Here is a 22,535-nt window from a genome sequence, read left to right on the forward strand (position 1 = left end):
AGGTCCCCTTTGTCTATATTTACTGGACAGCTTCCACATTTTGCACTTTCTTTGGGGAGATGTGGACTGTACATGCAAATTAGGGTTTGTATACTTTCCTAAGCTATTCCAGGTGAATTACTTTTTGACCAAGATAATAAATCAGTGGAAATACCATGAGATATTGAGAGTATAGGTTAAACAAGTCAATCCTACACATTTTTATTGAGTTCCTATGTGCAAGGAGCTATGCTAGCTAGCTACTTCACAGAAAACAAAAATAAGTCAGAAAAGAGTCTTGAAGCCTGAAGGAGTCAAGAAGAATGTCTTGTACAGAAAGTTAAACCCATAATGTATAAAGTATAAACAAAATACCACAGTGTTTCTACCAGACGTAAAATAGATAGCTAGTGGGAAGCAGCCTCGTAGCACAGGGAGATCAGCTCGATGCTTTGTGACCACCTAGAGGGGTGGGATAGGGAGGATGGGAGGGAGGGAGACGCAAGAGGGAAGAGATATGGGAACATATGTATATGTATAACTGATTCACTTTGTTATAAAGCAGAAACTAACAACACACCATCGTAAAGCAATTGTACTCCAATAAGGATGTGAAAAAAAAAAAATAACCACAGTGTTCAAAGGAGGATGATACTATATGGGGGCGGGGGAGGGGGTGGCTGAAATCCCTTTCATTTATGTATATGAGATGCATTTAGCATCAGATTTCACTTGATCCCAGATTCCCTGGCTGTAAGATTTACATTGACTTGGGAGAGAATGCAATACTCTTACTCCTTAGTTACCTCTCTTCTGGGGAGCCATTGAGAATTCACTCATGCTGACATTACTTAGGAGACGTCAGCCTGGCTATTTTGTCCTAACGAATTTAGAGCTCAAACGTTTGCGATGTGCCGCTTGTAGGGGAAGCTTTAATTCTGCGACGTATTTTGGCTCAGGCCCAGATTGGCTGCCCGCCCTATAACCATAAGAGCATCAACAATTAAGATTCATTGGGCTCTTTTCACCAGAAACTGCACTAACCATCTTACATGCATTATCTTACATAATCATCACAACAGGCACCTCTAAGGGGTAAGTTATATTATTATCCACAATTTGCATAAATTGAGACTTAGGTTAAGTAAATTTCCCAAGATCATTTAGCTAAAAAATGAGAACACAGACCTGTCTTACTTCCTGTAGCACAATTTAGAGCCTAGGGCCAGAACCAGATCTACTAGAATATCCCAAGAATAGAATATCTAGGTTCCTGAGAAAGTAATTACCCACCTACCGCCCCTCTGCTTTGGGGTTATTGTGACAGGAAACTGCAAGAACTCAGAAATGAGTTATGGGTTTTTAATTGTAAAGTATACATAATATTTATCCTATTAACCATTTGTAAGTGTACAGTTCGTCGGCACTAAATACATTCACGATGTTGTGTAACCATCACTGCTGTCTGTACCCCAAACTTCTTCATCATCCTCGACATAAAGTCTATACCCATTAAATAGTAACTCCCCACCCCCACCCCCGTCCCTAATCAAAAACGAGTTATTGGCCTGATGTGGAGCCAGGACCAGCTCTGTGTTCTGAATTTTGGTGCTGCTGCTGCATCCGTTTACACGTCACTTAAGACAGATAAGCCTTGGGGAAGATGGAGATCAGTGTGAAAGTAGGAGGGGAGGAACACCCCCCTTTCATAGTTACATGCAGGCCAGGATGTTTTCTATGTATTATCTCATGTAAAGGGACCAAAGCTGAGAGTCATTCCATATCCCTTGGGGAGATGTTTGCAGTTTTGGTTTCAATACTGGCTGGGGATTATGCAGGGAGGGAAAATAAACAATTATGCCATCCCTGAGTGCACACAAACACACAGCCAGGAGCCGACTGCACTGTGGGTAAAATGACTCCAAAATTGTGTGTAATGAGTAGGAAAAGATTAGAGACAGCTCTTGCTATGCTGAAAATTGACATTAGTGGAGGGGGGAAAAATAACCTCTTTACTAGTCGGCCTAGGAGGTCTAATTCAAGCAGTAAAAATATAAATAAATAAATAAAAGCATGTCAAGATGGTATTGGTGCTTTTTTTCCAATGAGCTCTATCTGGCCGGAAGGCTGTTCAGCATAATGCAAAATTAAATTATAAAAACTGGCTGAATATTTAGATGGAAGAGCCATTTGGAAGCAGTTTATTTAGACGAACCGGCAATGACCCACAACAGGGAGACATCAAGCATGAAATTTACTAGAAATTAGCACCAGGGTCCCAGCCTCAGCATGAATAGCTTGATAGGATGCAAATCCCAGTGATATTAAGCGGCCTCACTGCTGGTGCTACAGGGTCACTCTCAGTTGGCTTTTCATGTTATACTTATTATTTTTTCCTGGGACAGGTTATAAATAACAATAAAAAACATTTATTGAAAACTTTAACTGGAATGAAAGTCTATTATAAAGTCTGATTACTTGGATGTTGAAATACAGTGTCAGCCGGCCATAATGAACTCATGAGAGACATTATGTGTATGCAGCTTGTGTATGCCTGATGTCTACCTTCAGCTTCTAACAGATAATCTCGCCTCAAGCCAATAAGATCTGTTCCAGTTTTGAGAGAGCAGAGCACTGTGGAAACACCCTACCGCCCTGCTCCCTTGTTTGGTACATGCGGCTGCTGTGGTGTATCCCTGTTGTGTAACAATGAAGGCTCCAGGCAGGGTTGGCGCCTGGGTGCTAAAAACAGGCTGGAAAGGCTGTGTGCTCACCGTTCATGCAGATGTGCTTCGCTCAGAATGCTTAGAAAGCTGCAGGCTCCCCCCCTCTCCGAGGAAGAACCTTTCAGTATTTTCCATTCCCATCGCATTTCTCAGGGCCTGAGAGAATTGGCAGTCAGCGTATGCATAGCTTTACAGTTCCCTAGACTGATGTCTAGCCTAAACCCTTGGGGATCCCCCTTCCCCTGCTGCTCTTGGCTATGCTTTTGCTCTGTCTCTTAAATATGAAGGGATTTCAAACAAATGTGTGTCAGATTGTTGCCAGGCGCTTCAACCTGCCTTTCAGGAATGTGTGGTCTGGGGCAGCTGTGAATCAGTACAGGCATGTTGATTGTAGAATGTGTGTGTTTGTTTATATTTTAATAGCCCTTGTTGCCTTTGGAGTGTTTTGATGATGCGGATAGTGGGGTGTTGATGTTCCAGGTTAGATGGAGGCGTTTTCTTCAAGTCCCAAGCTTGTCAGCTTCAATGAAGCTTGATGCCCCTTTTCTACTCACAGTCTTGGGGCCTGAAGATAATTGTTTGGCAGTCGGATCCATGCCCTTCACAGAGCTGCTAGTATAAGTTCTGATATCTCTGAACATACCAAAAATCCAGGCAAAATTTAGAAATACTCATTTATTCAAGTCTCTTTTCTGGCTTCTATTTTACTGAGCCCTTGTATCAGATGCTGGAAGGCAGATTACTTCAGCCTCCTGCACTTTCCTCGCCTTAAGAGGGGTGGGTTAAGAATGAAGTAGCAGAATGTGGACTTAAGAGACAAAGAGATCTGGGTTCAAAGTCTCAACTCTGCCACTTACTCACTTAAGCCTCAGTTTACTCACCTGTCACTTGGGTATGAGAAAAAGAAGAGTTTTCTGATGATTAAATGATTTGTGTGTGTGTGTGTGTGTGTGTGTGTGTGTGTGTGTGTGTGTGTGTGTGTGTAATCATGCTCCCTCGTATACAGTAAGCTAACCATGAAGATGAAAAGGGACCAAAGTCCATTTCACAAAAATAAAATGCACACATACTCAGCTTTATCCCAAACAATTTGCTTATACTATGAAATTAAGTTTTGTTTTGTTTTGTTTTAATTAAATACATGGAAGTACATTTTTAATAAAGTCCTCTCCGTTTTTGGGAGCTGGGTCTGTTCATCATAGTACAGAGCTGGATTTTGATGTAGACATGTCTTTAACAAACAGAAGTGAGTGAAGAGGCTGGAAACTCTGTCATTTACCTCTTAACTTACTTTTGTTTCACATAGAATGACTTTTTGGGTGCCATTTGCTGCTGTTTCACTTTCTCCTTTTATCTCCACCTCCCATTTCTTCTCCGCACATGATACGGTTGAGAGCCACTCCTTCCTGTTACTCATTCTGAGACTGTACTCTTGGCAGCACTGAAAAATGTACTGCTAATTACACAATTATTTTATTATGTCGCACTGGTTGAAATATCCACTAAAAAATTAATTTAGTTAAAATAATTTGAACTGAGCAATTATTTTCATAACCACGGAATTAGCGTAAAGCGCTTAAAGTCCTTTATTCCCTGCTCTTCATACAGCAGTTGTGTAATTAGCAGTAAATTTTTTTGGTCTTTGCTTTCCTCCCAAAGGAATAAATGTCTTTGTTCTGATCATATATACAGAGTGTGTGACCATTCACATTCTACATAGAGTAGGGAGTTTTTCCTGGGGCAACTTCTGAGTTTTTGGAATTCCTTCACAGACCAGCCAGCCAGGTTGGAGCAATGGAGAAAGGCATAGGCCTTGCAGAGAACTGTGCTCACCCATGGTTTCTATACAGAGAGCCATTTTTACTTTGGAGAAGGTAGAGGTTTAATTTGCCAGTAACTACAGTGAAAGCAATTTCTCTTTGGTTTGCTCTTAAGTTCCTGAAAAATGCCTCTTTGCTTTGGGTTTCCAGATTGATTTATTCCAAATTGAGATCCTCTCTTTGTTAGGAAAGTTTGAACTCAGTTGAACCTGTTATTTGATGTTTCAAAAGGATCCACTGTGGTTCCACTGCAATACTCATTAAACATCTGGAATCATAACCTAAAACTTCAGCAGTGTTCAGACTTCAGTGAGCTAGGAAATGGGAAGAAGTCATAAATTATTGGGAAATAAATAACTGATCCTGCTTTCCAAGGACTGACTCTATTTATGCACCAAGGGTCTCTTTTCTTCAGGCTGCACCTGACCTTGGGGGGATTACAAAGTGTGCTCTTTATCAGAAGAAAGAGGTGTCTCCTCTTTATGTGGCTGTGTGATAGTTCCAATAATACATATGCACTTAACTTTTTTTCTCGTTGGTACCCTGATAAAATGCAACTGATAAAGAATTAATTTTTTTTTTCTTGCTGTGTTCTTTACAAAGCATGCATGTGCTCACTCATTTATTCAGCAGACACTCACTGAACACTAACTATGTTCTAGGCACTGGACAGGACCCTGGGGATGCAAAGATGAAAGATGCAGTTTTTTGAAGATAAAATTTTTGAAGGATGCATTTCCATAGGGCTTTAAGGGCTTTCGCATTTTAAGGGCTTATCATATGCTAAGTATCATGAGAAGAATTGAAAAGAGCTTGAATAGTTTCCTTCAGAAAACTTAATGTAGTGAGAGGAGATCACATATTGACATGAAAAATACTCAACATTTGTAGAGCGAGTGTGAATTAATGTGGTGAAACCTGAGTTACAGAAATTCAGGGAAGATGTAAAATGGATATGCAGTCCATAGGGCCTGCACCCTGAATCTGGTGAAAGGCAGCAGTGCACTTCTGTCATACTTTTGAAGAGCCCGTGGAGTCTTAAATAGAATACAGATGGAGACACCAATTGCTTTAGTCTTCAGGGGGGGCCAAACGGGACCTGGGGCAGCTGCACCCCCCAGACCTGTCACCTCTGGCCATGAGCAGCCTTATTTCTCTGTGTGTCACGATGTGAGCAATGTTCGGGAAGCACTGCTTCATGGTTTCTAATTTGTCTCATTCTCCACAGATATGTACGACCAAGTGCTGAAGTTTTGGCGCTTACATCGTGGATGGCTTACGGGAGTGCTCGCAGCCTGTGATGGTTTACATTCCTCTCCACAGGCCGAGCTCCGGGGTGGCTCCTGGGTCGTGATTGACCCCACCATCAACCCGCGGCACATGGAGATGTATGCTGACCGAGAAAGCAGGTAGTGCTCCTTCCTCGTTTCCACTCACTGCCTCTGGGGAGATCCTCTAGCTGTTGGTTTCCTCCTGGAGAGCATTATAGCCAAGGGACCTTTATTTGAATCTGTGTATCCGCAGAGGGTTCCAAGTTCAGAAAAATAGGCTTTCTAGAAAGCATGTGCCAGCATGAGAAGGGAACCAGGCTGGAGTCAGGCTTTCCCGGTGTGATCCCCACCCCAGATTCTTTTACCATGAAGTCTCTCTAACCCAGGCACCCCCAAACTCTGAGAGACCCTCTCCTGTATGTTGTTCAGATATACCTATTCATCATCTCTTTCTTAGGTATGTGGCAGAGGGAGCTTAAAGCAAGGTGGAGAGGAAGGACTGACTAGTTAGTCTGGAGTTCTGGGGGCTTCCCCAGGCCCTGCCGACTGACTAGTGGGGAACTTGGAGCAGTCCCTCGCTCTCCCTGGGTTGCTTCTCCTTGTCTGTGGAACGACCTGGGTGGCCATCGAGGGTGCACCATGGGCACCTGCATTCTGTGGTTCCAACCAGAGCTTCTCCCACACAGCGCAAGTGCCTCACTCTGGCATTCGGGGAGGCCTGGAGAACACAGTGTTTGCAGCACAAAGAGAACTGCAAGAGAAAATCCCAAGCTTCTGTTAGGCATTGGCACCTGCAACACTTAAGTCCAGCTTCCTTTCATAATCTGCTTTCAACCCCTTTTGTAAATCTCACATCATATCTCCTTGACATTTTCCATGCCAGTTCCTACATCCAATCATTTTATTAAGAGCGCCTATGTCTCTCTTTTCCCAAAAATTTCAGCCTCTTATTTCAAAAACTGCTTGAGAGAGTCCAGTGGTTTTATTGTCAAATCACTAGGCTAGCGTTCTATACTTAGGGGCTTACTTTTAAGTGCTAACTTAACTCCTGATCTGATATCAGATGGGAGACAAGTCCTCTGCAGACTTTAGAACAAGACTGTATGGTTTTAAGTCCAGCTCTGTCACTTGTTAGCCTTGGACAAGTCTCCTAACATCCCGTACCTTAGTTTCCTCCTCTGTGAAATGGGGATCATAGCACCTTACTTCATAGTGGATATAGACTGGGCATGGGATTGTCATAAAGATTTTTACATTGACCTTAGAACAGTGCCATGCACAGAGTTAAGCATTAGCTGTAATTTTTTTTTTTTTTATGTAGAAAGTCTTTAAAAAAAAAAGGTGTGTAGGGTAAAGTTTCTGGTAATAGAACATCATTAGTATGCACTAGAAGTGACCCTGAAACCTATGCCATTTCCATGGCAGCAGGGTGCCGTCCGTGTGTCGGACCAGTCAGCACCCCCGCCACTCCCTCATTGCATGGCCTGAGTGATGGAGACTGTTCCTCTGCCACTGCGGCTACATCAACTTTTTTTTTTTTTCTGAAAAACGTGATTCCTGTTACCCTTATCAGCTGTAGGTGGTGGAATCTGTATTCTTCTCCCTTTGAGATGGAAGTAGACTGATGTCATAATAAGAATTATTTTAATTGCTTTTTGCCAGGCCTTTCTCATACCCCACTTAGACTCTTCTCTGGTGCCTGCTTCTCTCCCTGGGGTTCCCTCTGTGAACTGTGGGTGGGTAAAACCATAATGAAGCTATTTCCTGGTCCACAGATTGTAACTGGCTTCATTCTGTTGTCTCCTTCCTTTAAAGTGCCTCTATTTCTGTTTTGTTTTGTTTCCTTTCCTTTCTTTTCTCTGTGATCCAGGGGATCAGTTCTGGAGCCAGAAGGGACAGTAGAAATCAAATTCCGCAGAAAGGATCTGGTGAAAACCATGCGTCGGGTGGACCCCGTCTACATCCACTTGGCTGAGCGATTGGGTATGTCTGCTTGTCCTCCTGGCAAATCAATGAGCCGTTCAGCTGATTTGTAATGAGTGCATTCATAGGCCAGGGGAGGAGGCACTGAAGCATTTGATCAAATTCATGATCATCTTTATTTACTGTCCTCTCTATGGTAAGAACCCTGGTAGAATGAAATAGGGTGTATAATAGGAGGGAAAGTGGGCTCTTAAAAAAGCAAAAGTCACCTGATTTTTTTCTTCTGATATTTCCTTACAGTTCAAACAACCCATCTTTCTAGGCTTGTGGATGTCCTTGTAAAGAATGATTAGCTGGAAGTTGCTGTTGGGGGCAGGCTGATCAGGCAGAGAACATGCTAGGCTTAAGTATCCTGTTTCTGCTTGTCTCTCTGGACGAGCCTGCCTTGTTTCTGAAGAGCCAGTGTCACAGGATGGAAAAGCCAGAGGCCTACCCAGGCGGCATCCTGGGGCCATCCTGAGCTGGAGAAATGGAAGTAAAAATTGTACACTGTGCGCTTAAAATAGAGGCCGAGCAGCAGAATCCCTGGGAGCATTTGCACTCCATGCTTCCAGCCGTTACTGTCGCTCATTTGTTTCTGGAGCTTTTGGAAGGCGCTTGCAATTTGAACATTGGACTAAACTGTGGGGGCCCTGTGTCAAGTCCAGAGTCTGAATGAGTTTCAGAGTCTCTTAAAACACTGATTTTCTGCCCAGGTCTCCCATTGAGCCCTTTGCTCTGTTAGTAAAGATAATGGCTTAAGGGTCTTTTGTTTGTTGGTTTGGTTTGTTTTTGTTTTTTAAAGACAACAGGGAGATTGTCTTTAAAAGGTAGTGAAACTCAGTGAATGGAAGACATAAAAAAGAGATGCTAGCTCATTTATGTTCCAAATAGTAAGTTAATTAATAAAGTACCATTTGTGAACTCTTTACATCCTCACCATCCAGAGACACAGAAACTTCTGAGAGTTTGCCTGCCCTCACCCTAGAGACCGCACGTCCTGGCATCAGAGGCCTGAGCCGTGCGCAATGTTGCTTGCCATACACAGCGACTCGGGTTACCATAAACCCTGTTTGTGTCCCATTGTTTGCCGTTAGGAAACAACCACCAATAACTCTAACCCACCGCAGCCTGATCCTTTTATAGGAAATGCACACATACAACAAGAAATTGGCAAAGTTGTTTCTAAAATCTATTGCCACCCAGAATTGTTGAGGTGGTTTTTCTTTCTCTTTCTTCTCCAAACAGGATAATTACTTCTGACCAACCCCATACACTTTAATTAAAGTAACTGCAGCTCAAGAGCAAGTTACCCACAACTGTACACAGAGAGAGCTCTAAAAGCTTCAGCCACTGATAAGCATCTCGCTTAGATGCCTCATAATTGCTCCCAGCATCCAGCGATCGCCACCATCGCCGTTTTTACCACTAATTCTGCACGAAGGCAGCAACGCCACAATTTCAGAACACAGCGAATTGCATAATTTTCTTTTTTTCCTCTTTTTCTTTGTTTTTTTCTTTTTTCCTGATTTTCTTTCTGGCCAATTTAAAATTTGTCAAAGTCGGTCTCCTTCTGGATCACTGCCCTTTGATATTTCGCGCACTCCATTTGCCACAAACAAGCCGCAGGGCCGCAGTTCATGCTGACTCCAGCAGAGAGAGAGCTCCATTTATCTTACACTGCCTGCTGAATTCCTGCTCATTACCTGGGGGTTCACTGCCTCTTTTTAACCCCCCAGTGGCTGTCATCATCCCTTCAGAGTAACTGGCTGGTAGGAAGAGGGATCCTCTCTAACATCTGTTTGTAGAATGACTGGATGGTGAGGGGTGTGGGGCTGAAGCTTCTTTCTCTTGAAGGAAAGTGATATCGCTCCCGCATTCACCCAGCATCTTTTAACTTTTGAAACATGGAAAGGGGAAAGGGAGGAGATTCCCAAGGGATGGCCATTTAATCATTTGTTACAAATCATCTTATTATCAATTTCCTATCCACATTGAAGAAAACCATATTTATTTAACCTTGACCAAAATGGCACTAGAGGAAGAATCCTTAGTCTGCTAAATGTGAAGCAGGCACTGGCCCAGGGCAGCTTGGGGCATGAGCAGTGGAGCTGGAGTAAAAATAACTATGTACAGGTCTTGGGTATGTTGCTTGCAGGTAAGTTGTTTAACTTCTCCAAACATCAGCTTCTTCATCTAGAGAGTGGGGGTAATGCTCCCACCTAGCCAGCGTGGGGATTAGATGAATGTGCGCTGTCTTTGAATCTGCGAAGCAATTTTCAAACATGGTGATTGGCATCGTTTCCTTTCCATCCTAATCATCGGAAGAAGCAGATGCCGTGTTTGTAATCGAGCATTTTCTGTGGCTTAGGCCCCCTTTGGGAGCGAGTGGTATAGGGAAGGAAATACGAAAGAAGCAGTCTTGTCTCAGGTATTCTCAGTCAGTCAGGGAGACCATAGACGTCCAGGTGTGTTTGTGACAGAAGAGATCAGTGGGGATGTAACAGAAGAAACATTTGTGAACCCGGCTCCTTTTGGGTTCACATTGGCTTTTGGCTCCTTTCTCAGTGCCTACAAGCAGACTGCCAAAATGCTTTTTCACAAAGTGGGTAAAAATGACCTCAGTTTCCAGATTGGGAGATCGAGGCAGAAGGAAGAGTTAAATAAGTCATCCAAGGCACAAAGTAAATGTACTCTAGTGCCCAGAAGGGAATTCTGGTTCCCTGTGTGCTACTTTTCTCAGGATTTCCTCAGATATTTACCTCAGCTGAATACTAAGCCTGATCAAAAGTAAACAGGAGCTCTTTTTTTATAAATTTATTTATTTACTTTTGGCTGCGTTGGGTCTCCGTTGCTGCGCGCGGGCTTTCTCTAGTTGCAGTGAGTGAGGGCTACTGTTCCTTGTGGTGTGTGGGCTTCTCGTTGCGGTGGCTTCTCTTGTGGCGGAGCACGGGCTCTAGGCACGTGGGCTTCAGTAGTTGTGGCACGTGGGCTCCGTAGTTGTGGCTTGCAGGCTCTAGAACTCAGGCTCAGTAGTTGTGGCACACGGGCTTAGTTGCTCCGCGGCCTGTGGGATCTTCCCGGGCCAGGGCTTGAACCCGTGTCCCCTGCATTGGCAGGCGGATTCTGAACCACTGCACCACCAGGGAAGTCCCTAAACAAGTTCTTTAAACAAGAGTGCTTTCCCTTTGTGATCTGAAGCCAACTCCACGGAGAGGAATCTGACATAGGAGGACGTCTGAGGAGTAGATGTTATCCTGTGTTCCCAGTCTCTTCCCAAATGGGCCTCTGCACGGGGGAGCGTGCCATCAGGTCACTTAGACAAACCAGTGCATGGTGATTGTGCTCAAAATACTCTCTAAGAATAATGAATAATGTTTAACTTCTGAACAGCTAACGTCATCTCTTTCAGGATTCTTATTTTTTTTAAATGGCCTTTTGTCATTTTATATAGTTAGTTTGGGTAGAGGTGGTGAATTACTAGTTTACAGTTCTGTGATTATAACAGAGAGTATGAAAATACTACATAGATTGGTCCCTCATAAAGGTAAAGGGAAGAATTACCCCAGCAAGAAATGTGATGTCAGACCAAATACCAGAGTCTTGCATTGCTGGACCAGTTCTGACACTGGGTTCTCAGAACCCGGACTTGGGAGAGTCAGTGCAGAGAGGAAAATGTCCTACCATTCTGGTCACCTTAAGGAAATTAAATTCCTTCTTTGGAAACAGAGCACAGCCCTCCAAGGCTTCCCTGTGTCTCTATGATATCCTTTTACCTCCAGGACAGGGAGAGCGGCCTTAGAGCAGGACAGCCCAGCCTGGCCTCTTGATGCTGTGACGTGAGATCCTCTTCTGGATCCTCATCCTCCTCTTGTGTTCCGAGGGAAGTGACAAATCAATTTAGGTAGAGAGAGAACCCTCTGGCCCAAGCGTGAAGCCACTGTAAGATCCCCACCGTCCCTCTCCTCAGTACAAAGAGCACCTGGGCCAAGGAGCCGCTTGGTGGAACTTTATTCTGCTCCAGACACACGTCTTGGTCGTGGCCCTGTTCCCAGACAGCCGGGCAGCCTGCCATGCAGCGCACTGGCCGTGCCCACGTGGACGGAGCGCGTTCTGGGAGTGGCGGTCTGACACGGGCAGCAGCGAGCACCGCTACTGGCCCCTGCTTGGCCGTAAGGCCCTAGCCCACACCCCACACGCCTCCCGGCCTGAGGCACCCTGGGCGTAGGTAGGTGGAGTATTGTGGCTGCAGTGAGGATACATGTGTCTGAAAATCCTCAGGAATGCCTCACTCCCAAGCCTTCTCTTTAGCCAGCGGGATGACAGGAAATGGATACTTCCTTGAGTTAAGGGGACTCAAGGGTTAAGTTGCTTTTCTGGCAGAGGTGATCGAAGTTTCTGCGCTGTGTGTGCTTTTCTATCTCTTGTGCCCTCTTCAAGATGCTGTACGCTGAAAAGAGCTCAGGTTGCTTATTTGAGGCACAAAGCAGTGTCCTTACCTGGAATGTTGATCATGGGAAAGAAAGAAGTCCTAATACTCAGCCTGGGGAGTGGCCTCTGGCCCTCTCCCTGTTGTACACAGAGTGTCCTTCCTGGCACCGAGGCCCCCAAACACTGGGCTCCTTAGTAGGTAGGCTGCTGAGAAACAACGTAAGACTTTCTATCATGAAGGTAGAGATGATGGGATCCTCCCTGAAGTTAGCAGCAGCTGAAAACCCACCTGTCACACCGATTCAGAAGCTCTTCGGCTTGATGCAATTTAGTGCAGTAGTGACAACATTTTCTGGGAAGGAGAAGGGGTCGTTCTTTTGGTGTGATCTGATTGTATTTATAGAAGCATCTGGGCTTGCCTCTTCCCAGGAAGGAGTGAGTCACAATGCCCTCAGGCTGGAGGGACCTGGCAGGCATTCTGTTAAGACTGTAAAACCTAAGCTTCTGCCTGCCTGAGGCTGTCATGAGAACTTGTCAGAGGGACCCTCTTCCCCACTTGGTCCCAGATGACCCAGATCCTTGTCCTGCCGCCTGCCAGACTGAGGAAGAGCAACTTAGAGAAAGAAAATAGTACAGACTGCCAGGCTTAATTGCCACTAGAATTCAGAGAATTCTGTGCTGTTTCCTGACTCTTTTGTGTGGGGTGTTTGCATGGGGGCACAGGGGACAAGGCTGCAGGGGGAGTAATGTATTTAATATATTTTTTTAATCCCCATTTGGAAATCTCTGGCTTTACTATAATGATTTTTAAAAATACGAACAGTAGAGCACTAACGCCATCGCAAGGAACCTCAGGGTTAAACATCCCTTGAGAGGATTGCTGTTAAAATCAATATGCATATACAGTTGCATTTAGGTAGTTATGGCCCCCCTTTGAAGGAAAGCAGATATATGAAAGTGGGATTTTAAAAAAAACTAGATACACTGGGAGAAATTATTCCCATTACAAAAGGATTATTTGCTTTACCAAAGGATTCACTGCAGGGTTCCTTCTAAATAGCTCCCTTAGGGCATTTAAAACAGGATCTGATTTCCGCAGTTTTTCAAGAATGCTTTTGTGTAAAGGCAGGCACACCTGTTATGGATACGGAAATAGTTGGAAATAGTTTTGCAGGTTTTTTTTTTTTCCCACCCTATCTTACTGTATTTTAGAGAAATTTCTTTCAACATAGAAAATGTGTTTACATAGATCTTTTAAACAGCTACTTATGTTTGTACTTCTGAATCTTAATAAGATTCTAGTCTTTTTTATGCTGATTTTTCAATCTTAAGGTTGAAGAATGGGTATGTGTTCTCATATCTGAGATATTCAGGAGCTTAGTGGGGAGGGTGATCTAGTTCTTTTCTTTAGCGTCATAAGTATTTAACCAATCACAGCAAATTGCCTTCTTCTTCAGAGGAGGAGGAGGAAGGGCACATGAAAGTTAAAATTGGGTTTAAATTTACATAGGCTTCTTGATAGAACTAAAAAAAAAAAGTTAAGAATTAAAAGAACACACACTTTAATATCACATCCTTTTTCCTGTTTGCCAGATTAGGATGGTTGTTACATAAATGAGAAACAGCTCAGAAAAGGAAAGAGATTTCTGCAAGGTCACCTAGTGCCTTTGGCTGAGCAGAGAATTTTTAGCCTACCACTCTGATTTTTATTCTAAGCTTTGAAGGTCTCACCCTCCCCCCAAATCATACTGCATGGTCTGCTCATCCATACGGTAAGGCTGGCCACCTCCCGCCCTCCCCCAGGGTCAAGGCTGGGTAAAAGCACCTCCTGCCGCAGAAATCAGCGGTCTCCTCAGAAGCTTCTCTTCAGCTTTGACCCCATGGAGGAGAGATGTGGCTTTTCATTATGTCCTGGCCCCTGGAACACCTGACAGGCTGCTGTCCTGTGGACACGTGCAGGTCAGTTTAACTTGTTTCACTTAAAAAGCATGGACTCTGAAGCCAGACTGCCTAAGCCCAAATCCCAGCTCCATCATTTCCTGGCTTTGTGGCCTTGGACAAGTTACTTCACTTTTTTTGTGTGCCTCAGTTTCCCCAACGATAAGATCACAGCAATCTTTTAGGGTTGTCATGAAGATGAAATGAGATGGAAAGTACTTAAACAGTACGAGTGTATGGTAACATCTCAATAATGTTAGCTTTCATTTGATCACTAGTAATACCTCTTCTTGCGTTTAAGTCTTTAAACATTCTTAATTGTAAGGTTGGATTTTTAGGATTTCATGGGGACTCTTTATTTTGGGAAGGAAGGCATGGGAGTGACCGACCTCTCTTTTCCCTTTTCCCATTTCAGCCTTTTCCTAAAGTAGGATTCTAGAAAGAATGACTTTCCTCTCTGTAGCATATTCTTAAACACACTCACACATGCACACACACTGGCTTGCTTTCCTAAAAACCCTGAGGCCCTGCAATCTGGCTAGAAAAGAAAGAAAACCATTCCAAGATATTTAATTGTACAGGGAGCTTATAGGATTGATCGAGAGCTTAGCTTTTTACAATAGTCCAGTGAATAAGAAATGCTCCTGACAAATGATCAATGATGGGATAATCACTCTTTATCCCCCTCCTCATTCTTACCTTCTTTCTTTCAGGAGAGCAGGGTTCAGAAGTCAAAAATCTTTATAGACGCTGCTTTTAAATTAAGCAGAAAATAGACATTGACATATGTGTTAATCTCCCCTAAATCATTACTGGGGCTGGCTGCTTTGCTGTACAAGGAGAGGGGCCCTCGCTGTGCTACAGAAGGGTATAAAACTAGCTTCAGAGCAGCCTTTGATTTTTAGAAAATAAAATGTAGAAAACCTTTTTTTCCCCCTTAAAACAAAGCACACAAATCTTTCTCTTTCTCATGGGCATTTAAAAATACATACATTCTCTACTTCTGTCTTTTCCTTGCTTTGATGCTTTTTTGAGGTAGGTCTTGAACTGCAATCAGAGGCTTCACCGAAGGAAGCAGACAACGCAGGCTTTGGGGGAATGTTCTGGGATCTTCCTAGTCTCACTCAGGAGGGCCAGAGTATTGGAGGTGTTTATTTTGGTATTCTTTCAGAGCTCTAGGATAGCTTGATTGGGTGGATGAGAATTTTGTTAGGCCAGGAATTAGCCTCCTCTGTCCCTCCAACTGGGTAAAGCCATGGTCTTATTCCCCCAGTGCTCTGTTCCTACGCGCAGAAGTCCCACTGCTCTGCACCCAGTGCTGAGCTGTGCTCTTAACTCCTCCTAACACAATGAACCAAACTCTCCAGTTAATTGCCCTTCTGTGGCCACTGCCAGGTCTCCTGCTTGGCCACTTTCAGTACCATTTAATGTAGAAGAACACAGGCTTCAGAGACAGCCAGACCCAAGTGTAAATCCTGACTTTTCTACTTAAGAGCTGGGTGTCATTGGGCAAGTTACTTTTACGTTTCAGAGCCTTGTTTTTCTCATTTGTGAAACAGAGACCCTGTCTGTAAGGTTGGGTTATTATAAAGATTAGAGATGATGTATCTGAAGCAACTTGGAAAGCGTTCAGTAACTCTGAGGTATTCCACTTGGCAGCAGAGTTAGCAGCTGACCAGACCTGGGTCTGAACTGCATGTGGTGACTTATGAGCTGTGTGATCCTAAAATCATGGAGTGCAGTGCCTGGCGCATAGGAAATGCTCAATAAATGGTGTGTGTTGTATACGGAGCGCATATATGTATATATGTTGTTGACCCTGAGGGAGCACGTTGTGAGGGTCTGGAAGTCCCTATTCAGCCATATTCACGGTCCTGCCATCCCCCGTCCCCCAGCAGGGCTGTGATTTTACCTGATGATCTCTCAATGCCTCAGAGATACTGCGAGTTCACTTCCAGACCACCACAATAAAGTGAATATCGCAATAAAGCGAGGCACGTGACTTTTTTTGGTTTCCCCGTGTGTAGAAAAGTTATGTTTATGCTATAAGTGTGCAAGAGCATTATATCTGAAAAACAACGTATATACTCTAATTTAAAATACTTCAGTGCTAAAAAATGCTCGCCATTATCTGAGGCTTCCGTGAATCATCATCTTTTTGCTGGTGGAGGGTCCTGCCTCGACGTTAGTGGCTGCTGACTGATCAGCGCGGTGGTCTCTGAAGGGTGCGGGGGGACGGAGGTGGCAATTTCTTAAAATAAGACACCAGTGAGGTTTGCTGCATCGGTCGACTCTTCCCTTCACAAACGATTTCTCTGTAGTGTGCAGTCCTGCTTGATAGCATTGCCTGACTTCCCCATAACAAATACAGTACAGGTATAACTCGCTTTACTGTGCTTTCAAACTTTTTCATTATTATTATATTTCTTACGGTGATCTGTGATCAGTGATCTTTGATGTTATGTTTTGATGTTTTTATACTTGTTTTGGCATTTTTTAGCAATAAGGTATTCTCTAGGTATGCCTGTAACAGGAGGCGCTACCCTAGAGACATGCATACAGAATGGGAATTATTGGAGATGCTGTCTCGGTCTAGTCATGGGGTGGGACTGAGGTGGAACCTCAGCTTTATCAGGCAGGAGTCTGCCATCCTCATTTAGCCTTTTCTGAAGTTAAAGGGGTACTAGTACCGAAGCGCTTGTACACATAAGCCAGAAACACACATAACACAGTGTTCAAAAGCTGTGGGAGCCAAGCTGCTGCATCTGGGTCCTGCCTCTGCCCCTTTCTAGCTTTGTGACCTTGGTAAGTTACATAAATTCTCAATACCTCAGTTTCCTTACCTGTAAGAGGAGGATAATAGGAATACCAACCTCATAAGGTTGTTGTAGAATTAAATGGGTTAATAGATGTAAAGCACTTAGAACAGTGCCCAGTGCCCTGTAAATATTAGCTTTGATTACTGATTATATGCACTGGGGAGCCAGGATAAATTTTTTTTTTAGTTGTACTTATTTTTTTAACTTTCCATTTGATATAATTTTACAGGAAAGTTACAAGAATGGTACAAGGAACTTCTGATGCCCTTTTCTCCAATTCACCTACTGTTAACTTCTTCGACTTGCTTTAAAATTTTCACATGCACAAGCTCCCTCACTCACTCTCTCTGCACACATACGTGTTTTCTTTGAACCGTGTGAGCTAATCTGTAGACATCACGATCCTCTATCCATAAATATTCAGTGTGTGTTTCTAAGAACACAGACTTTCTTTTACATAAGCAAAATACATTTATTAAAATCAGAAGCTAGGGGCTTCCCTGGCGGCGCAGTGGTTGAGAGTCTGCCTGCCAATGCAGAGGGTACGGGTTCGTGCCCCGGTCCGGGAGGATCCCATATGCCACGGAGCAGCTGGGCCCGCGCGTCTGGAGCCTGTGCTCCACAACGGGAGAGGCCGCAACAGTGAGAGGCCTGCGTACCGCAAAAAAAAAAAAATCAGAGCTATAACATTGATACAATACTGCTGTCTAATCATATTAAAATTTTACCAGTTGTCCCAATAATGTCCTTTATAGCCTTTTTTTTGGTCCATATCTGAGATCTAATCTCAGAGCACATGTTGCAATTTGTTGTCCAGTATTTTGTCCCTTTTAATCTCAATAGTTCTTTGGCCTTTCTTTGTCTTTCATGATCTTGACAGTTTTTGAAGACTCCAGGCCACTTTTTGTAGCATTCCTTAGTTTGAATCTGTCTTATATTTTCCATGGTTAGGTTCAGATTATGCATTTTTGGCAGGAATACTGCAAAAGTGATGTCATGTCCTTCTCAGGATGTCGTATTAGGAGGCACGTGATGTCAGCTTGTCCTGTTCTCGGTGCTGGTTAGCTCTGATTACTTGTTCTAAGGTTTTGTTCACTGGGTTAATCCACTGTAAAGTTGCCATCTTCCCCTTTGTAATTAGTAAGTAATTTGTAAGGAGCTCCTTTGAAACTATGTAAATATCCTGTTCCTCCTCAAAGGTTCACCCACTGGTTTTAGTATGTGTTGATAATTCTTGGCAGAATCAATGACTGTGATGGCTGCAAAATGGTGATTTTCTAATTCCATCATTCCTTCTCTATTAATTGTTAGTCTGGGGAGAGAGAGGGCTTTCCCTTCCCTTCTCCCCCATTTAATTATTTATGTCAGGGTGACTCATGGGTTCTTATTTAGTTCCATAAATATTCTATCTGATGCTCAAATTGTCCCAGATTTAGCCGGTCAGAACACCTTCACACTGGTTCCTGTGTCCTTTTAACATGTCCCAGTCAGTTTTTGAGTGCTTCCCCGCTTCTTGTGACAATACACTCCAGGCTCATCCTATATTTCTCCTGCCCCAGCCACGGAACAAACCATTTCTCCAAGGAGTCTTGGTTCCTTTTATTGTTGAAGGAAAAATGTTTGCTTCCCTGTCAAGGGTGTTATACTCGAGACCATCTCATCTCAGAAGAAGCTGGTCAGCTCTCCTCCCCGGAACCCTCCAGGCAGGTCCACCTAGAATGAACGGGCCTCCATCTCATCCCAGTGTGTTGCCCACTGCTGTTTACCTGGTTTGGAAAGAAGGCTGCTGGGGGGTCAGGGGCCCAACGTGATGGGTCAGTGGTTGCCTCTGTGTGAGAGCCCAAGGAAAGATAGCCCTTTGTACCCTTCATTACAGTTTCAAAGTAGTGATGGGTTTTTGTTTTTTTTTTTTTTAAAAGGTGGACTTGGGCATCCAAAAACCTCCTAAGACTGAAGCTAGGTACTAGAGTTATACACGTGTTTGGGTATAATACGGCTCACTCAGCAGCCCAATGGCATGTGATTCATAGTGGCATAAAAAGCAAGGCCCGTTCCAGACAGACATGCTTGAAATAGGCCTTCCTCTATTGCATCCCATCACCTGTGGTCATGTATTTATTTGTCAGCTTTGGTGACAGAGCACTTCAAGTTGTCCCCAACCCCAGGGGCTGTCACCTATTGCTCTTTCAGTTAGACTTACTCCTCCTTACTGGGCAGGCAGATAAATTCTCGGTATTGATTGCAAGTTCCATTCTGAGAGTAATTAGGAAGAAAAGCACAACGTAGCAGCGCCTCTCCTGGGACACTGTTGAGTGGGGGTGGGAGGCTGCTTGTTATAAGGAGTCCAAACTCATCTGTTGCGTAAGGGTGCCATGTGCTCATAAGCTTGGGGATCCAAATGGGGTTTGTGGACTGCCTTTCTCTATTTCCCTCCTCCTCTGCTTTTAGCCCAAGAGCTAGAATATCTTTGTCACTGTGGTCAGGGGTTGGCTCTGGCAGTAGCAGGCCAGGTAGGAGACTAGGAGGCTGGCTAATCCACCGAGCTGGCATGAGACACATGCCTCTGGCTCTGATTGGATCGGATTCTACTAATTTTAGGTTAAGAGTATGCAGACCTGAAATTAAAGCTGTGAAGTAAAGCAGCTTGCAACCTGAGGAGTCATCAGGTCCTGTCCAGGCGGACAGGTGACTGGTGTGGACGTGGGGAAGAAGAGCTGCTGGTCTGTGTGCGGAGGCACAGGGCGTGTCCCCCCAGCGTGTCCCACACCCGGAGCGGCCCAGCCGCTCTAGTGCTGGTCAGCAGGGCATGGCACGGTGCCCTTCGTGGGGATGAGGGGCCCGCTGTCAGTCAGAGCGGTGGTGAGGGGCACGGGCTGGCACCTGCTCGGGGAGTGGGCCCCCCCAGGGCTGCTTTCATAGTTGTCAGCCCCACAGGGAAGGGAGGGCACGGGAGCCCCGTGGCAAGACAGGGACAGGTCTGGCATCTGGCAGAGTCCGGTTGTCAGCAGAGAGGCGATGAAGACGTCGGAGAGCTGAGCCTCAGAGCTTCCCGTGACTGTGGCTGCTTCTGAGCAGAGGCTCCTGGTCCGCCTGCACCTCACGGTGTGTCTCCTTGCAGGCACCCCAGAGCTAAGTGCCGCTGAGCGGAAGGAGCTGGAGAGCAAGCTGAAGGAGCGGGAGGACTTTCTCCTTCCCATTTACCGCCAGGTGGCCGTGCAGTTTGCTGACTTGCACGACACACCGGGCCGGATGCAGGAGAAGGGTGTTATCAACGTAAGTACGGTGGTCGCCGCTTCTCCTGACTTGTCAGAGACCCGCCGCCAGCCCGTGTCTGGCTCGTGCCCACGGGCTCCCACGCAGGGAGCTTTCGGGGCTGCATTAAAACAGCGGGTGCAGATCAAACCGTGTTCAGTTCTTCTGGCGAGACCTGTCCCTTTTTCTGTGCCCACTACCATCCTCAAACAGCTTATGAGTTAGGTTCCCGGGGACTCCTCAGGAGGCAGGCTCCATTTTGCTGGTGAGAAGCTGACTCCCAGGCACTCCACTGGGGACAGCTTCCCCGGGGTCCTCAGGCGGTGGGTTACCCATGTCAAGGTCCCGGCAGCGGCTAGTCCACTTGACCTGCGTGCGAGCCGTCTGAGCCGCCTGCTCAGAAGCAGCCCCGCGCTCTCTGTTCCCCGGGAGTCTGAGCCCCGCACCCCCGAACATCCCAGCTCCGCGTGGGCCGAGCGATGGCCAGGCCCCTCCCTGTGCAGTGCTGCGCTCTGAACTGGGCAGCCGTCTACAGGGACTGGGCTCGTGGCCAGAGGGCAGGGTTTGTGCCCGTGGAGTCCCCTCTGGGCACCGAGCTGGGGCGACTAAGGTTATTGTTGTCTGGGCGTAGGACATCCTGGATTGGAAGACATCCCGTACCTTCTTCTACTGGAGGCTGAGGCGTCTCTTGCTGGAGGACCTGGTCAAGAAGAAAATCCACAACGCCAACCCCGAGCTGACCGACGGCCAGATCCAGGCCATGTTAAGGCGCTGGTTCGTGGAAGTGGAAGGGACGGTGAAGGTAGGTGGCCCCCTGGAGGAGCCTTCACATCCTGCTCCTCACCCACCGCCCGCCCGCCCCTGGCACCGCAAGAAGCCTTGTTGTCTAAGAATCCCCGGGCCTCGGGAGTGGAAGGGAGATATGGGCCTCGGCCTGTGTCCTCCCCACAGTAATATGTCCTGACGGCTTGTGAGAGGAGGTGGTAGGGCGTTCTTTGCAGCTCATTCCATCATTCAGCAAACCTTTCTGAATGCTTCCTGTACACCAGACAGTGAAGGAGGCAGGCATATGCTCCTGTCCTCGCAGAGCTCGCCACCAAGGCAGGGAGACAGATTCGTCAAGGGGTCACGTACAACAGTGAGGCCAACGTCAAACACGGCAGGTCCAGGGCATCGTAGAGCACAGAGCAGGGCCACCGGACCCGCTGTGTGGGAAGGGAGGGCAGAGTCTGGGAAGACTTCTAGAAGTAATGTCTCAGCAGAGACCTGAAAACATAGTAGGAATGAACCAGAGGAAAAGGTTGGATTAAGAGACAGGAGGAATGTTCCAGGCAGAAGGAACCGCATGTTCCAAGCCTGAAAGCAAGAGTACCATGCACCCGAGGCACTGCAGGAATTTCAGGATGGCTCAGGGCCCGGGATGGTGCAGGGCCAGGAGAGCCACGTGGAGGGGCTGGGACTCTGTCCTGAGGCCTGGGAAGCCACTGAGAATTTGAAGCAGCAGAGGGACATACTGTGATGCGTGTTGTAGAGAGATGGCTCAGGGGCTGCGTGGGGGGCACGCTGAGGGGCTCGAGCAGGAGCCTAACGGGAGGGGATGGTGATCCAGGCGGCAGACGCTGTGACTCCAGCTGAAGGTCTTCTGATTTGCGAATCCGAGCTGGAAGGAAACGTCCACCCTGCAGGGAACTACGGATCCGCCATCTCCTGGGGGTGATCTCACGGGGAAGGCGCACCCCTCGGAGCAGCGCCCGCTGAGATGGCGTCCCTAGTGCTCCTCCCCGGGGCTGAGGCCAGGACAGCCAGGCACCGGCATTTGCTTCTGGAATCCGGGCTACATGAGACAGTCCATGGGGGGATGGGAAGGGAAAGGTGGGACTTTTATTTCTGTTTTTACTAAGAAAAAGAAAGAAATCAACCTTTATTCATAGTTAGTATCTGGATTTAATCATATACATCATATATACATTTTATCAGAATATGGGTAGTATGTGCTGGAAATACACGTGTCTCTTTTCCTGATAGCTATGTGATCGAAAACAGTTGGTGACTGCCGGCTTAGAGAATTGCTGGAGGGCCGGATGGAGGGCACACCCGCCTCCTCCTGGGAAGTGTTGCTTGAGGTCTCTGCTGACTGTTCCCGGGAAGGAACCCCGAGATTTGCTATAAGTTTTAAAGTCAGTGAGTCGGGTTGCTTCTAAGATTCACCTCTGTGTTAAGTCTACCCGTTTCTTTATGACCAAAAAGCTTCCTTGGATAAATATTTCAGATGTGCAGCCTCATGTGACATGTGGTTCAGGTTAAGGTCAGTCTTTGGCATCATAATTGAGTGAGACA

At 45.8% G+C, this 22,535-nt stretch overlaps 1 protein-coding gene across 1 annotated transcript in view; it reads left to right on the plus strand.

Moving 5' to 3' along the window:
• The window catches only part of ACACA (acetyl-CoA carboxylase alpha), a 237,910-nt gene that overhangs the window by 207,591 nt on the left and 7,784 nt on the right, over nt 1-22,535 (plus strand). The window contains exons 51-54 of the mRNA XM_065897277.1: nt 5,754-5,934; nt 7,667-7,779; nt 20,065-20,219; nt 20,830-21,000. Coding sequence (XP_065753349.1) covers nt 5,754-5,934; nt 7,667-7,779; nt 20,065-20,219; nt 20,830-21,000 — 620 coding nt within the window. The remainder of the gene's footprint in view (nt 1-5,753; nt 5,935-7,666; nt 7,780-20,064; nt 20,220-20,829; nt 21,001-22,535) is intronic.

The sequence above is a fragment of the Phocoena phocoena genome, chromosome 19, assembly GCF_963924675.1.
Source record: "Phocoena phocoena chromosome 19, mPhoPho1.1, whole genome shotgun sequence".
NCBI classification, from domain to species: domain Eukaryota; kingdom Metazoa; phylum Chordata; class Mammalia; order Artiodactyla; family Phocoenidae; genus Phocoena; species Phocoena phocoena.